The sequence below is a fragment of the Aulonocara sp. 'chitande type north' Nkhata Bay genome, linkage group LG22 (assembly GCF_057382095.1).
Source record: "Aulonocara sp. 'chitande type north' Nkhata Bay isolate Kocher_YH1m ecotype deep benthic linkage group LG22, A_spYH_male_GT1.1, whole genome shotgun sequence".
NCBI lineage: Eukaryota > Metazoa > Chordata > Actinopteri > Cichliformes > Cichlidae > Aulonocara > Aulonocara sp. 'chitande type north' Nkhata Bay.
The window spans coordinates 37747190-37765015 of record NC_141364.1 but is presented as its reverse complement, the minus strand read 5'-3'; the positions used below and the strand labels follow the sequence as shown (position 1 = coordinate 37765015).

Below are 17826 nucleotides of genomic sequence, written 5' to 3'. Positions count from 1 at the left end.
TTACTCCACATTATAGTTCAATTTTGAGAAAGAGTCATTAAGAAAGATCGACTAACCATTTGTCATTAAAACTGAACAGTAGTGGCAGCCTGGAAAGAAGGAAAATATAAAACTGTAGCATAACCCTGGCTTGAAGTAAATAACACAACGTCACATTAACCCAGCAGAAAGTTATTACCCAAGAGATGGGTTAAATAGGCAACCTCATCTGGGAATTGCTGTGATTACAACAATAAACTGCAGCAACAATTTGCGTATGTTAAACCGAGAGATGTTTAACCAAGCTGAGTTTTGCACAAAGCAGTCGATATAAATGTTAATGTATAAATTTGGCAAGTAGGGGATGAGGAGAAGGTTAAATGACTTTTCCCCGATTGGACTTTTTATAAGCATTTTCATACACGAACAGCCGGCTCTCCGGCTGGGTTATGATCTCGCGAGAGTTTAGTCTGACGACTTTATGAACTCAGAAACCTATCGGATCCAATCTAACATGCTGATGCAAAGACCGAGCGCTTTCATTGGCTGAAAGGATCGGTTGCGTAATCGTTCAAGAACTCTTAATTGGTCCGAATCGGTCGCGAGCGTATGCGCTGTCCAGGCTCTTGTCTGCAAGCTAGGGAATAACCGGTATGTATAGTTAGCTAATTGCGAACGTTTTAGTTTTAAATATTAGCCCTCAGGTCGAAATGGATGCTCTCCTCTCCCTGCTCTTCTCCTCAGAGGAAGAGGAGCTGTACATGTTGGACCGCATGGCTTACTTCATGTTTTTAATGGCAGCCTGCACTTTTATTACTTTGCTGTTTGAAAATGTTCCTTACGGGCGGTATGCTACAAGCAAGTATGGATTTCCAGTTAACGCCAGGTTCGCCTGGTTCGTCCAGGAGCTGCCAGCCTTACTGCTCCCTATGTGTCTGCTACTCTGGACATCTTCTTCCAAGACGTCTTTACTACCTAATCAGCTCCTCATTGCCATGTATTTCCTTCACTATGTCCAGAGGTAAGCAACCGTGGGCAGTCACGTTTATTTATTTATACAGTGTTATAAGCAGGCTTGCGCAAGGAGCAGTGCTTAAGTACCCCTTCAACTGGGCAAAGAAACGCCTGATTGATTATGCAACTCAGATACAGGAGATGTCAAAATGTGCACAGATGAATACATTTCAGTATAAACATGCCATTACTCAAAATAATGTGTTCTTGTTGTGTTTTTTCTTCTTCTTCTGCAGAGCCTGCATTTATCCATTTTTAATCAGAGGAGGGAAACCGACACCGTTCGCTTCATTCGCTCTGGCCTTTGTGTTCTGCTGCTATAATGGCTTCATGCAGATCAGGTACCTGAGCCATTATGCTGAGTACCCAGCATACTGGGTTACACATCCATGCTTCCTCATTGGTAGGTGTCCTGTTCCCTGACTGTTTGCAACAGGAATGTGAATTATTTTGTTGTGTGCAGAAGTTAAAATGTTGTACTGAGTGTAATTAGTATTTTATAAGTGTACATAGGGATGGGAATTGATAAGAATTGAGCTAATATCCATATCACTTATCAATTCCATCCCTTATTCATTCTCTTACCGATTCTCACTGGATCTTCCTTGAGAATCACCCCCATCGCTAAGCAGCATATCAAAGACATTAAAGTCATGCAAATTAATTGCATGTTGTCTGGTCAAATGTTTGTCCATGTTGGAGGTATTTCCCCCTCTTTGTTGTGATCAGTGTTGGGGTTGTTACTCTAAAAAAATAATTATCACACATATTACAAATAAAACATTTGTTAAAAGTAATGCAGTACGTTGATTAATTACTCCCAGGATTCAGTAATTTGTCTGAAGCAGAATCAGAATACTTTATTAATCCCCAAGGAAAATTCTGTATTTAAGTTAAAAGTAAAGGACATAGAAATAAATAAGAAAAAAAGTTAAACTAAAGAGAAAAGACAGGAGCAACTATAACAGGCTGCATGCATGGTTGACGCATGCGCACTCAAGATGATTTGTTATCCTACTTGTTACATTACTTTCATGTTACTCTGTAAAATGACCCGTAACACATTGTTTCATAATTACCATTTAACAATATAAACCTGTAAGCTATAGTTTCACATACCGACAAAAACCCCTGTCCTAATGACAGGGGTTTTTGTCCTTGGTATTGCACAAAACAAAGATAAAAACCAACACAGCGACTTCAAAGCGATCTCCACTGTGATTTTACTGTAGAAACAGCGACTGCAGCCTGACTGCTCATCAATTTGTTACCGGTTGACGTTCAAGGTCTGGTTGATGGGCTGGCGTCGGCATTCACTCAGCTTTCACTGTGGTTCTTGGCTAGCCAAGCGTCCTGGATGTAGTTTCCACTTTACAATTGCACTCTCATCCTCTTGTGCAATTAAAAAATAACCACGCTGTAGACTGCATCAGTTGGATTACATAGTATCAGTTTTAAGTAGGGGAAGGTGAGGCTCTGCTGATTGCATAGTCCTCTACATGCACTGTGTTGTGCTGAAAACTGTCCAGCAGAGCATCTGCTGGACAGTTTTCAAAAACCCATATAAAGCAACATATACACATGTGGCAGTATATCTGGGATAAGTCCAGCCATGTATCTATCCACCCATTTTCTGCTGCTTATCCGGGTCATGGAGGCAGCAGCCTAAGCAGACGAGCTAAGACCTGACTCACCCCTTCCTCCAGCTCATCTGGGAAGACTGGAGGCATTACTGAGCCAAAAAAAAATATCTGTGTTATCTAGTAGAATGGTTACGAGCTGTTCTGTTTCGGTATACACTGGAAGCCCAGATGTTCTTGTTTTACATGTTGAATGCCCATGTGGGCATTCTATGTGATCTGTGGGTATCAGGTGATTCGTCCACATGTATTTGAGTTTTTCTAAGTGAGTGAGAAAGATGTCATGTATAGTTGTTGGTGTTTGTACACACATAAAGGTTTTTGAAAGGTAGAATTATCAGATTTGTCAGTGGGGTGGCTGCATGCCAAATAACCCCAGGTTCAGTCATCAACTCATCAACGAGACTCAGAGATACAAGGTTACAAAGGTGCACTCTGCCCACAACAAAGTGACCTGTTGTGGGCACTTTGCCCTCTTTCTGTCTGAGAACCACAGCCGGAGTGTGAGCTATTTTTGAAAAGTCAGGAAATGATAGATGTGGGTGGATATTTGGAGAGCTGTACCTCACAGATGACAGTGATTACACAGTTTAATACATTCGCCAATTTGTGCACATTGTCTAAAGCATCATGTATGTATGTATTTTATTTATAACAACAGTTTCTCAACGCAGTTTTTCTTTTAAAACCTTCCCTTTTGTCCTGTTACAACTGGGAAAATATCGAGTCTGTATGTGACCCTAAGTTGGATTAGCAGGAAAACTTAAAATATGATATTTTAAGGTTGCTTTCGGAAGGAAACCAGGAGTATTCATCAAAATGTGGAAATGCTAAAAGAAAAAGAAACGCAAAGGTTTGCTCTCTGGCTTTTTGTCAGTACAGTCACTTGCTGAAACAGCTTTTGCTTTTGTCTCCAGGCTCGGTACTGTGGTTCGTCGGCTGGTTTATAAATGTACAATCTGACCACATCCTTAGGAACCTGAGAAAGCCCGGAGAGACTGGTTACAAGGTTCCCAAAGGTAAGAGCTTCAGTCAGACTCTGACATTTTATTTAGACTTGGGATTTTAAACTCATTTTAATCTCCAGTGGGTCAAACCAGTGAAACTCTTTCTGTCAGCGTAAAGGAGTTTAGGTACACATTTTGTCCCTGAGATAACTTCATAGGAAAAAGTGGTGTCGTTTCAAGGTTGTCTCAGTTCTTCTATCTGTTCTAGAAATGCTGCTGTGTTGAAGAAATAATCTGTCAGCACTACTCAAGCTCAGTTTAAGCTGTAAGACATAAATGTTTAAAATTACATAAAGTTTGTCACCCAGACTGTCCTGTAATTGTACAGCAGAAAGTTTTGTTAATTCGCAATAAAATAGCCTTTTAAAAATTGTGGACTTGTTGTTAAAAAACAACCAAAAAAGTGTAGCGTCTGTGTTGAGGGGGAGAAAAAAAATGAAAATACAGTTCAAAATGTGTGCACTCCTTCATATTGTCCAAAACTGTCCATTGGGCCTAATTGGAGTCTGTGCCGGGCTGATTCTGGGCCCCAGGCCTAATGTTTGACACCTTTGATTTAGACTATTTAATTTTCTGTTCAGAAATAAATTCAACAGCAGGTGTCCAGTAATTAAGGATAAATCATTTCTGTAAGTGTAGTCTTAAGTTTTTGCATACTCAGCCTAAAGTAAGCAATGCAACATTTTTGTTAGTAATTTGATCATTAAACGACGAAAGAAAACAATATATAATGAAATCATTTCATTAGGTTTTCATTGTACTCTGTAAAGTAAGCTATAAAGAATGGGGCAATGTAATTTCTCTCAGTCCTGGGCGAACTGTACATCGATTGTGCTGGTAAACTTTATTTATTTATTTATTTATTTAAGAGCTTAACTCAGAACACTGTCACACCAAGTTTACCTTTTATACGTTGTGTATGCATGTAAAAACTGGCATATGCATACAGAATGTAGAGGGGGAAACTGATCAAATCGATTACGTATTTGTGAAACATAGTTTCAGGCAGAGGAGTAACTGAGGGGCCATGCTAAGATTAGTATAAAATAAATAAGCATGGTTTCCAATAAAGCTATTCTAGCAAATTCCAAAAATAAAAGTATACAGCTTGAAATAAGCATAAAATACTTTCATGAAATTCTGAGACAGGGCCTTCTTCAATTTTAGGATACAGTCCTTCCTTGTAAACGGTGCCGTTTTTACATTGTGGCGCTACTTATTCTTAGGTTTAGACTCTGAATGTTTTTGTTGCAGCACACGTGATGAGTGAGAAGGAAGTCACAAAACCTGCAATCACATAATGGCCCTCGACGCTGCGGTCTCTGTGTGCTAGATGCTAATTTTCCAGTGTGGTCTCATGATTATACAGATCACACTAAGCAGAATCACAGGTTGTCACTAGCTGTCTTTGCCTGGGCCTCTGTGAGCCCTTACATTACTGTATAAACAGCTCTTGCTGCACATCCTCTAATACGGTCCAACTTGTAGGACTTTTAGTGTGTTTGCTTTCACTGACACAAACATGGAAATCTTTTAAACCACACAGAGTTGACAGTAATTGTTAGACAGTTAGCCAGGCGTACAGTGGAAGATGTGTGTAAATGTGAAACCCTCACTTATTCAGTATTCAGGCTGTGTACATAATTCATCTTTATGAAGTGTTCATGTTATTTGAGACTAATGTGCTTTCAGATTGATGTATTTATAGTATTTGTTTACATTTTTAACATTGGAGTGTTTTAAGCACAGAAGGGTCAGTTGACAACACTACAAAAGCAAAACAAAAAAAAAATCACATTTCACATGGGATTTCTGAAACAAGCTGTTGGTGTTTTCACTTATTACTTTCAAGTCTCATTGAATATAACATGTTCATTTTGTAAACCACTGCCCCAGTTGGTTAGAAGGGAGGCTTAAATGCAGAGCATGCCTCAGGCTGGGTCAACCATGTGACTGAAAAGTCCGTAATGTAAGAACATATGATGACCTTTGGTTTCTCAGTCAGAGTTGCCTCTTGATCTGTGACAGACCAAGTTGCCAACAGCCAAAATATTCTGCACGGCTCTTCACTAACCACGATAAAGAGGCTGCAAAGGAGAAAACTGTTGTTACGTTCCCCTGAGGGGTCTAGGCGGTGAGGGGGAAGTAACAAAAGGTGTCCAGGTCAGAAAAAGGAGTCAAGGAGGCAAAAGGGTTAAATTAAAGAGTTTTATTAAAGTAGCTCAACTAAGAGAGACGGACAAGCCGCTATCACCATTTAAGAAAAACAAACAAAACTCAGGCGTTGGTCAATAAAGCAAAGTCAAAAGGAAAGCGCAGCTCACTAGCTGGAAACACCACAAAACACACACAGCTCACTAGCTGCAAACATCACAAAACACACACAGCTCACTAGCTGCAAACACCACACAAAATGGCACTCTGGCCCAGAGCTCACCTTTCCCTGGGCTTAAATCTCCTTGATTACTGACGAGAGTCAGCTGCACAAAAGGGAAAGGTGGCACCTCAGGCAGAAGAGGTAGTGTGACACGCCCACACAGGCACCTTCAGGAGGAGGCCCTGCTAGGGCCGTAACACCCCCTCCCATAAATACAAACCCGTGGTTTGTCAAATGATTATGATAACCAAAACAACTAATCAAGTCCGTAACCATCGCATCAACAAATCGCAGGCTTTCCACCTACCAAACCCCATAGCAACGGTTAGGCATTGCCTGCGGAAGCTGCCAACCCCATCTCAACGGGTTCAAAATACTGACTGAGGGTGGCCGCAGACCCTCAAAACAATGTCTCATGTGGTGGCTAGGGCTTTTTTTGAGCCATCACATGTGGAGAACACAGCAGGCAGTCAGAAGACCTTACTGCAACAGTTTTCAGACGATTGCTCAGGTCACGGGTACAGGCATGTTTGTTAGTCAGGGGTGCAGGTCTGAGTGGTGGTGTTATACATGATCTGTCCACCTGCAGGTCATGTTGAGGAACGGGGACATTGTCAACCAGCAGCAGCTCAGGGTTAGTTGACCTCTCACACTGACTACATGACACGATTGAGCAATTATGCTCCAAGTGTAGCCTTTTACTAGGCCTGGCAACCTGGTCGGTTTGAGAACCACGACTAGCTTTTCTCAAAGCAGGCACTTGTTGCTTTGAGTCGGCTTTCCGTTTGAGTTTCAATTTTGAACAGTCAGCAATGAGGTGTCCAGGGTTGTGGCAGAAGAAACAAAGCTTTGTTTTGGGTCTCGAAACCACAACTTTTTCAGCCTTGTTAGCTGGCTCCCTCCTAGCTCTCCAAGATGTGTTACCGTGAGAAGGGATGTCACATTCCACCGCGTTTGTTTTAGGAGTTAGGGTAAACCCATCCGCCAGTATGGCAGCCTGCTGTAGAGTGGAAACCCTTTGCTCACTTAAATAACAAGAAATAGACTCAGGAACAGAGTTTTTAAAATCCTCCACAAGCATGAGCTCACGTAACGACCCCAAACTTTTAACCTGGCTTGCAGAGCACCACCTACCAAAAAGCTTTGCCTTCTCCCGAGCAAAGTCAAGGTAGCACTGACCCTGTGCCAACTCCAAACCTCGAAAGTTCTGCCTATAGGCCTCAGGCACAAGTTCATAGGCTTGGAGGACAGCACTTTTAATCTTTTCATAAACTAGGCTGTCCTGCATAGACAGACCAGAGCAAACTTCCTGAGCCTTACCTGTGAATTTACACAGCAACATCACCCCCCACACGTCTTCAGGCCACTGTAATGCAGTTGCTATGCTTTCAAATACACTGAAGAAGCTCTCAACACTGGATTCACAGAAAACGGGAACCAGGTGGATGTTATTGCCCACAAACGAGCTTCTAGACACCTGTTCACCAACAGATGTAGGCCCAGTGCTCGTCAGCTCCAGCTGATTCAACTGGAACGCCATTTCAGCCTGAAGAAAACCACCACACACCTGTGCCAGTTCTCACAGGCTAGCCAACAATTAATGGTAACCAAACAACTTACTCTTCTTGACCAACTTACCTTTTGCTACACACACACATTAACAAATACAACCTACCCAGTTCCTAAGCACAGCAAACTTTACCTACCTATCTTCTGGAGCGTGCTGGGCTCGAGGCAACTTGAAAGGCAGAACTTCAGCGACCGGAGCCCTGAATTGCCTACCCCCAACAGGGAACTAATCCCCGCCCAGGATTACTCCGAAAATAAAAAAGGCAAAACAAAAAAAGAGTGCCCGAAGGAAGAACTTAAAACAAAGCTCAGCTGGACACTCACCTAACTAAACTGGGAAGTTGAATCTCCAAAGGTAAAAAACAGCCAGATAATCAAAAACCAATTCCAACTCAAAACTCCCTTTTCAACGATCCCGGACGAGCCCCCACTTGTTACGTTCCCCTGAGGGGTCTAGGCGGTGAGGGGGAAGTAACAAAAGGTGTCCAGGTCAGAAAAAGGAGTCAAGGAGGCAAAAGGGTTAAATTAAAGAGTTTTATTAAAGTAGCTCAACTAAGAGAGACGGACAAGCCGCTATCACCATTTAAGAAAAACAAACAACTCAGGCGTTGGTCAATAAAGCAAAGTCAAAAGGAAAGCGCAGCTCACTAGCTGGAAACACCACAACACACACATAGCTCACTAGCTGCAAACATCACAAAACACACACAGCTCACTAGCTGCAAACACCACACAAAATGGCACTCTGGCCCAGAGCTCACCTTTCCCTGGGCTTAAATCTCCTTGATTACTGACGAGAGTCAGCTGCACAAAAGGGAAAGGTGGCACCTCAGGCAGAAGAGGTAGTGTGACACGCCCACACAGGCACCTTCAGGAGGAGGCCCTGCTAGGGCCGTAACACTGTTCACTTGTCATTCTGCAGCTTTTTGCCATTCACTCTGCAGCCCGTCACCTCCCTCAGCTCCTCAGGCCCGATTCAGCTACTCTGATCTAGGGCTGCTCGATTATGGCAAAAATGATAATCACGATTATTTTTACTGAAATTGAGATCTCGATTATTTGACGATATTTATTTAACCCTTTAAGACCTACTATAGAACCAAGTCCGCCAGAGCTTATATTATTTTTTTACATGTTGTAGTGCCATTTGTGGGAGCATTTCAAGTTGCTATACAACTGTTATAGCCCATAAACGGGCGATCGTGGCTTAAGAGTTGGGAGTTCGCCTTGTAATCGGAAGGTTGCCGGTTCGAGCCCCGGCTTGGACAGTCTCGGTCGTTGTGTCCTTGGGCAAGACACTTCACCCGTTGCCTACTGGTGGTGGTCAGAGGGCCCGGTGGCGCCAGTGTCCGGCAGCCTCGCCTCTGTCAGTGCGCCCCAGGGTGGCTGTGGCTACAATGTAGCTTGCCATCACCAGTGTGTGAATGTGTGTGTGTGTGAATGGGTGGATGACTGGATATGTAAAGCGCTTTGGGGTCCTTAGGGACTAGAAAAGCGCTATATAAATACAGGCCATTTACCATATTTTAATAATATGTATGCATTAAGTCCATAGTAACTACATTAATTGCAAAAAAGTGCAATAAACTACAAAAAAATTGAAAATCGTTTTTGTTTTGTTTACATATATTTCTACTTGGAGAAATTTAAGAGGTTTATCCCTCAAAACTTTAAATACAATAAAGTTGCAAAAAATAGTTTACAACAACAGGAAATTTATTTTGAGTGTCTTCATAGTTTTATTTTGGAGATACACCAATTTTTATTGCAGGAAAAACGAAAAAACAATCCTATGATGCAAATTTGCAAAGAAAACAGCAGGTGCATCAAAATAAACTATTTCCAGCAGTGCAACTCGAGTTCTAAGCATCCCAGCAACTATTCAGAAAAGTCAAACATGACCAGTATAGGCTTTTAAGGCCTACAAGTAAAAAACTACATTTCCGCGAAAATGACGTCAGTTCCGGTTTCAGCCAGGAAATGGCGGACATGCGATAGTTCGCGCTGACGTCTGTTTCAATGTGGGAAGTGTTACGAACAGCTGATCGGATCGGCAAAGCGTGTTTCTGGAATATTATGTTTTTGTTCCTGCAAGCGCTTTTTATGCAATTTTTGTAAAGCTTTATGTGGAAGGAAACCGTGACCGAGGACAAGCTGATGGCATCAGATGTAAGTACAACTCCTCTGGTTTCATATGCAAAATAAATTATTGCGCTAGCTTACACGGTCCAGGTTCTACAGGGATTTAAAAATAGTTACACAAAACGGAGCGTGCTGCTCTGACCGGCTTTAAAGGGTTAACAATGACTTTAAAAAAATAATATAAAATAGTGTGCAACACCACTGAAGTTTTTTTTTTTTTACCTCTCTTTTCAACCAACGGCAGTCACTCTCCTCTCCAAATAACTTCTGCTTAGCTTTCCGAGCTTCCCTCGGGTCCTCTTAATCAGCGGTCTCCAACCTTTTTTGCGCCACGGACCGGTTTATGCCCGACAATATTTTCACGGACCGGCCTTTAAGGTGTCGCGGATAAATGAGGGAGGGGCTAATAATCGGCTCAGTCATTTTTAATGATCGTTGAAAGCCCAGATCGTAATCGTGATTAAAATTCGATTAATTGAGCAGCCCTACTCTGATCTGGACTTCACTCTTTACTTTCTACAGCAGGGGTCGGCAACCTTTCTGATGGCAAGTGCCATTTAAAATTTCCTCAGAGGTCAGTGTGCCATCCATATGATTGCATTAGCAATAAATTGAATAACGCTCTATATGAACAGTTACACACTATATAGAGCCACTTTATAGGATTATATTTGTTCGTAGATGTTGGCAGCTGTCAGCGAATAGTTCTCAGCTATTTTGAAACAAAAAAAGACTTTTTATCCATAACAGCAAATGAACTGAACAACAGAAAATACAAATGCTATTTATGGTCTCCTCACAACAATGATAAGAAAAATAAACTGGGCCAATATGGCATGTTTGTTAATACAGAGTCACACATGTTAATGTGATCTCTGGTCTCCCACTCAGAGACTCGGGTCTCCGAGGGTCCAGCATTCAGACCTGAGGACTCTCTTCATGTGAGAGAAAATCTGCTCACACAGATATGTAGAGCCAAATACTGTCAATAAGGCCTCTGCAATGTTCTGAAGACAGTTAACCTTGTCAGATAGTGACGTCCAGCAGGTGAAAATCCAGCTCCATGAACACACACAGCTGTGGATTCCAGCTGCTTCGATGTTGCATTAACTGGCATTAACTCAGTTAATGCGAGACAAATCGAGCTGCTCATTAAAGATTTCTGGTTTGATCAGAAAATAGAACATTGGTCCAAACACCTGAAAGTCCCAAAATGCATTGTGTCTGGAGTCTATGTATGTATCAGAGTATTTCCGTGGTGCTGATGCTGTGCTGAGCGGAAAGCTCCAGAAACCTTTGAAGTGTCGGAATGTGGAAAGCCAACAGCGTCCCTCTCACCAGTAGGCTAAGTTATTTTTAGCCAATTACAAGTTGAATCTGGTAGTTGGGTTTTTAGCTAAGATACCGTCATTAAGAAGAGGCACAACTAATGTGTCTATGAGAGCTAATTTGCGATGTGCACTGGTGGCGCGACCATTTATTTTTTTTGATGCACCTTCTCAGATTAACTCACTGCGTGTCGTGCCCAGGGCTGGACTGGGACAAAAAATTGACCCGGGCATTTTGACTAGAGACCGGCCCCCCAGGTATTAAAGCCATAAAGCCTTTGAATGAAAACAAACGCTGTTGTGACAGTGATGTACAGTCTTGTTGGTATATGTATGATTTCTATACATTTTACATCAGATAAAAACTTTCATTGTAAGCTTCAGATAATTTAATAACAGCCAGACATTTTAAATGAGAATAAGAAAGTATTTCTTTGTGCCCCCCTTTCCCTGTTAATGCCCTACCTGCCCTCCTGGCAAAACTTTGCTAGACCTGCCCCTGTACAGTTACCAGCTGTCAGCTACTTAGAAAAGGATCCTGGTGTTATTTGTCTCTCAGAAACAGTTCATAACTTCCCTTCAACTCATTCATGTCACCTAAAAGGTAAACCTGTTTCTCCATCACCTGTTCAGCTCTGATGATTCAGTAAGGACATCTCCTGGTTTCATCTTCATGTTTCCCTCTCACCACACATCCAAACAGACATCATGACCAGCAGCTTTACAGCTGTGGCTCCAGCAAACATCAGCTGATACTAGAAGTTAATATTAAATAAATTCTAACAACAGCTGATCAAGCTTAAACGTGCTGCTGTTGTTTAGCGCGACATCCGCTGGTTTCCTCTTTCTGGCGCAAAGTGGGCGATAAACAAACAAGAGAGACGATCAGCTGATCATTGATCAGTTTCATGATTGAAGTAGAAACAGGAGAGAGAGGGGGGAGAATGAGAGAAGAAGAGGCAGCTGTGCAGCAAAGACAGAATAAATCCAGCTTTGTGTCTTTTTCCATCCTAGACATCTCAGCTCAACACGAAACACGTAATAATGTCTCTGAATACGGGATGATTCCGTTTGTACGGGGCGGGTGGCAACTCTACTAGCTGACCTTATGGATAAAATAAAGTTCACTATCAGTAACATCATAGCACCACCCAGCTGTATAGAAACTCCGTCATGCTAGTTAGCACGCAGTACGAGTTATTGTAACTGACTGTAAAAAGTCAGCATAACGAAAATAAACTCCACCTAAACTTGGTTTATATCTGACCCAGATAGACTGCAGGTCGTAACTTCTTACCTGAAGTTCAGTTCACCTGACACTCGGACTGGCGGCCGCCTCGGGTCTCTCCTCCTCCTGTCTCCCCTCTCCCTCATCCACCTGCTGGCCTCCACCACTTGTTAATTTTACTGAATCTGCGGAAGCTCCGCCATAGCCACCACCAAACAACTGAGTTATTTTTACACACCGACCAGTATCTAGCCAATCCACCACCTTTCATTGTTTATACCGTTCCAAAAAAAAAAAATCATCGGCCCACCGAGCAAATGTCTGGTATGCCCGTCCAGCTATGGTGCCATCAGTTAACCCTGCCTAGGGTTGCCGACCCCTGTTCTACAGACTCGACTCTGTTTAGTTCAGCTATGGTTCACTTGCTGCTCTACACAGGCAGCAACTCGTCTAATTCTCCACACATCTGTTATCCAACACCCTGGATCAGAATTCCATCCCAGATCCATTCAAACCCTGTGATAATTACTAATCTTTTATCTAACGACAGTGCCTTATATATTGAGCTATCTAGCTAGATCTGGGTCATGCTATACAGCCTTCATGTTGTTAGGCAGTCAGGACTGCAGCATTTAACACTGAGTGTCAAAATGATGGTTGGTGGTTCTCCGTACAAATGGTCGATAAATGTTTTGTTTGTTTCGGTGTTTTTGGGAGGGGAATGCAACACATCAACGTTCTCTGATGAGTAAACCCATTTTAGGAAGAGTTTGCTGTGCAGCCCGCCCCAGCTTGGCTAAAACAGACCTAACAACTGAAACATGAGTGGATTTATGGTTTGGTTTTGGTTTTTTTTAAGTGTGTGTGTGACCTTGTACTGCATTTAACTGGCTGAGCACTGTATAAGATGTGACATGTAAGGAGGGGGTTGGGTAAACAAGGCATTGGTTCACGTCCAAATTCCTTTTGCAAAACAGGCTGTACGGTGGGTACATGGAATCAAACTGTTTTCTCTGAAAAATCCAAACCATAAGTTGGCTTCTACCTCTGTTAAATAAATCTGTAATCATAACGGGTTCACAAAGTGAGCGGCTCCCCTGACTGGGAGCGTAGTCACAACAAAAGCACCTTGAGCCTGAACTTGCACTGAACCTGTTGAAACAATCCTTCCTTAAAGAAAATAGAGCAGAGAAGGCGAGGTGTGAGGAAGCTGTGAGCTTTGTTGCTCCAGATCAACCTACAGGCACGTCTGGAATCCCCTCAGCCAAGAATCTGCTATTTTCACATAAAGGGTAGCAGCACTGCTGAGCACATAGCCTGCAGTCGCATACTGAGTGCTCAGCCATGTATGTGTGGTATGAAGCCAGCTCTGTGAATGCCCTTTGCATTTTGTAACTGCATGTTGCCTCCAAATAAGATTCACAGGCAGTGGAAATGTCACCACTTCTTCAGCTTAGTATCAAATTGTATTCTGCAAAAAGTCACTGGATTTTATTTCCCTCAACATTAAAATGTTTGGGTTATTTTTGCATCAGTGAGCACATCAAAGGAGAAACCCACCTGCTCTAATGTCGCTGTCTTCCACCCACAGGCGGCATGTTCGAGTACGTGTCTGGGGCCAACTTCTTGGGCGAGATAACAGAGTGGGCTGGCTTCACTCTGGCTGGTCACTCTGTTCACAGTGCAGCCTTCGCCATCTTTACCGCAGTGGTCCTCGCTAGCAGAGCTGTGGCCCACCACAAGTAAGAACAAAAACAGGCAGCGTTCTCACACTCGGAGCAATTTTCCTGGAGTGTGCACACTGTACATTTTAAACAAAATTCAGAATTAACACAGGAAAATTTCTTGTTCCTTTGTTCTTGCTCTGCAGATGGTACCTTGCCAAGTTTGAGGACTACCCTAAAAGCAGGAAGGTGTTGATTCCCTTTCTGTTCTAGAAAGCTGGACACCTCGAAAGGTAATGTGTTCTCCTGCAACGGCGAAGAACATTCCTGTGATCATTTGCCTAATTTAGAAATTCTCTAATGTAGCAACAAACCTTGAACACAGCTTATTTTTTTTCCACTGAAAACAAGCGCACTCTTGGTGTGAAGAAGCAATTGTTAAAAGTCACCATCTCAGAAAGGTTTTTATCATTTGTTACGTTGGTAATAACATCACAAAGCACCAAGGAACCTCAACAAGCATGGACTGAATGTGCTGGAGGTGTTGCGTTTGCAGGAGAGGCGGCATTCAGCTCTCCTCCAGAGGAAATAAAGGTTGTGAATGGAGTAGCTCCATGGTAATATACGGGATTTATGACAGTCTACATCAGCAGTAAACAGCTTTAAGACTCTCCTCCTGCTCTGCATATTCTCCCAGTTGGAACATAAAGTTGGAAATGCAAAGCAGACATTTAAAATGGTCATTTTATCCTCAAGATTCAGCTGTTGCAAATCTTTTTAATGTCGATTCACATCAAATAGACGAGTTCTGAATCACGTAGAACGTGTTTTCTACTGGATTTTGCTCTGGGCGTCATCTACTGACCTCGTCATCTCAAAGTCCTGAAAGAGAAGCAACTTTGTGAATGTAACTGCATATCTGGACTCAAAAAAAGACTGGTCTGCAAAATTAGAATAGGAATGAAACATTATATATTAAACAAAAGTGGGAATCTGAATTATGTCAGAGGATGACTGGCGATCCGTTTGTCTCTCATAGCATAATTCCACCAGCTCTAGACGATGGAGAGAATATGGCTGGAAAAATGTGATTAGGTTCTTTATTACACCTTATATCAAAAGCAAGCAGCTGAAAACACCCCAACAATGCTGGAGATTATGTGGAGACTGGGACGCCAATCATTCTCATGTGTTTTGGAAGTGTAAAAATAGCAAACCTTACTGGGAAAGCATGTCATGTGAGGCACGAGTATTGTATTTTGGAATATGGGAAAATGTAAGAAAGGAGGACCATTACTTGTTTAAAATTATGTTGTTGTCAAGCAAAAAGATAATAACAAAAAACTGGCTGAAAAGTGACCCTTTAAAATTGGAAGAATGGACTGATGTAATTGAGGATAGATATAGATAGATCTCTAGAGATAGAGATGACCTACACTTTGAGACTGAAATCTGATAAACTGTGGACAAAATGGATAGCCTATAAGACTCACTCAACCCCATAAGGCAGGGACCTCTCCTCTGAGGGTTTTTTTTTTTTTTTTTTTTTTTTTTTTTTTCCTCTTCTTAATTCAAATAGCTTTTGGTTCTTGGTCCTTTGAGGCATAGGCGGACGGCCAGGCCCTGAGAGAATGGGGTCCTGCTAATACCCGCTCCGGGTTCAAATATGTTATGATTGTGAATGGAACTGGACCTGTCGGGGAGAGGACCAGACTTCGGGCCCTGTCTGGCAGCCTTCATATGGATGTAAGAGTCTGGGTGGATGGTGTTTTTGGGACGGGATTGATAAGACAGTACTTCTCTATACATATGTGTATAATTATTCTTTGTTTTCTTCACCCCACAGATTAGGTGCGCTTTATTCCTTTTAGTTTGTTTCTTTTGTGTTCTTTTTTTCATATTTTTTGTTTGCATGTACTACAAAGTTGGAAAAATGTACAAAGTAAAAAAAAAAAAGACTGAGACTTGCATCAGGCCTGTCCCCCACTCATGGACTGCGGGGACAGAGAATGAAGATCAAGCACAGGCGTCAATAAGTCACCCATGCCTGAAATTAGAAAATAAGAGTTGCCCCAAAACATGCCCCATGCTGGGAGTTTCTCAGAGAGATGGTGAAGAAGTGGAGAAGAAATTAGAGAAAAATATTGGCCTGGTGAAAGCAGGAGGACAACGCGTGCTGAATGAATAAAGCTGTGCGAGATGTGTTTTTGAAGGGACGGAGAAAAACTGGAAGTAAAGACAGGAACAGGAAATATTGGACTTGTCTCTTTCGCTCCATTACGGTTTCATTTTTGTTACTGTGAGTCATAATCTTGTCAGTGTAAGTTAAGACTTTTCTTAAATCATGTCATGGTTTGTTGGTACTCAGGTGCCCTTTTTTTGGGTGGGTTTTAAAAATGACTTTTTATTCAAAAGAAGTGCAGTTATCTTTAAAGTTTGCTCACTCATTTTCTGATGAAGTCCTTTTCCTGTCACAACTGAGGTCATGTCTTTAGGAATTTGATAAAGGGATTTTTACACTTTGTCACCAATAAATACTTTGACTGCTGCGTCTGAGTGTGATGATAAATGATGGCTGCTTTGCAGAGAGACGTCCTTCGTGCCCCCACCTTCTCTCTCTTTTTTCCAGGGTGTTTTTTTTTTTTTCTAGTTGTGCATCCTCTGTCTGGGCTCCTTGTAATTGCATCACTATATTACACAGACACTATTTACAACTGAGTGTGCCATTTGCCTGTAATACCATTCATCTTCATGCACTGTGTAATGGCTTGTTGGTCCCAAACTTAGACACACAGGCTCTGGATACAAGTAATATTTAATATATGCATGCTATATAATTTAATGTAACGTGGAAAAGCAACAACTAAGCAGCATTAACAACCTTCAGCCTTTAAGACTGCTGCATGCGAACAAACACACGTCTGTGGTAGGAAAGTAAAATAACAAGCCACTGCTGCATGTTCTGTCCGTCTTGCAAGCCATAGACTGTATATAAAAGATGGACACCGCTTTCCGATGTGAAAAGTAAAGCCAGCCTGGAAATCTACTTTCAAGATTTATTGAAAACAATAAGATGTTCATTTTGTAAACTGTGGACCCAATAAGAGGGAAATAAGGATAAAGCATGAAATGTTTATGACTGGATCAACCTTGTGATTGACAAGTCACTATTGTCGCCTCTGTCAGTGCACCCCAGGGTGGCTGTGGCTACAATGTAGCTTGCCATCACCAGTGTGTGAATGTGTGGATGACTGAACGTGTAAAGCGCTATACAAATACAGGCCATTTATTGTATGAGTGGCCATTGGAAGCAACAGTGAAAATGACGAAGGGTTCAAAACAGTCAAGTCCAGTTGATAAGTTAGCGATCCACCCTCTTCTTCAAATATGGCCACTGCTGGCTATAAAAGGGGGAAAACCAACATGGCAACATGGAGTCCTAAGCCAGCCGGTAATGTGATAGCTGCTTTAGTTATTTATTTGTTTATTTATGGCTCCAGTCTTGCCTCCCATGGATAGGACTAGACTTTGTACAAAATATTATCTCAAAAAGTCTGAAATTAAAGGAAACATGAAGTCCTAGTCTTAGATTCCGTGTAAAATTTCTGTGTAACAGTGCAGGTGAACTTTATAATATATAAAGTTTCTGTTTTATGTCAAATTGTTTAACATTAACTTTAACAGAAATATTCAGTTTATTGTCATGCATGAAGAAAAACAGCGTACTTGGTGTTGCACTGATTTCTGCCCTGTCATAACTATCAGTATGATCTCTTGGTCTTCCTTTGTGTTTACTGAGGTCTTAAAATCCCTTGGTTATGATTTTGTAAATGGTGCAGGATCCCTCCTTTGCACCCAGAATGCAGGCGATGGACAGC

At 42.0% G+C, this 17826-nt stretch overlaps 1 protein-coding gene across 1 annotated transcript; it reads left to right on the top strand.

Annotated features, from left to right (window-relative positions):
- Positions 1–528: 528 nt before the first annotated feature.
- srd5a1 (steroid-5-alpha-reductase, alpha polypeptide 1 (3-oxo-5 alpha-steroid delta 4-dehydrogenase alpha 1)) lies at positions 529–16497 on the top strand. Its single transcript, XM_086280561.1, has 5 exons — positions 529–1000; positions 1230–1396; positions 3551–3652; positions 13876–14026; positions 14155–16497. Exons 1-5 carry the CDS (start codon positions 690–692, stop codon positions 14219–14221), a joined length of 798 nt encoding a protein of 265 aa, XP_086136687.1. The 5' UTR covers positions 529–689; the 3' UTR covers positions 14222–16497.
- The last annotated feature ends 1329 nt before the right edge of the window (positions 16498–17826 follow it).

What these genes read in the sequence shown, in the direction of transcription:
- srd5a1 (XM_086280561.1), top strand. Translation starts at nt 690, where the DNA reads ATGGATGCTCTCCTCTCCCTGCTCTTCTCCTCAGAGGAAGAGGAGCTG. An exon ending in TTCCTTCACTATGTCCAGAG is followed by an intron (nt 1,001 to 1,229) that starts GTAAGCAACCGT and finishes CTTCTTCTGCAG; the next exon opens with AGCCTGCATTTATCCATTTT. An exon ending in ACATCCATGCTTCCTCATTG is followed by an intron (nt 1,397 to 3,550) that starts GTAGGTGTCCTG and finishes TTTTGTCTCCAG; the next exon opens with GCTCGGTACTGTGGTTCGTC.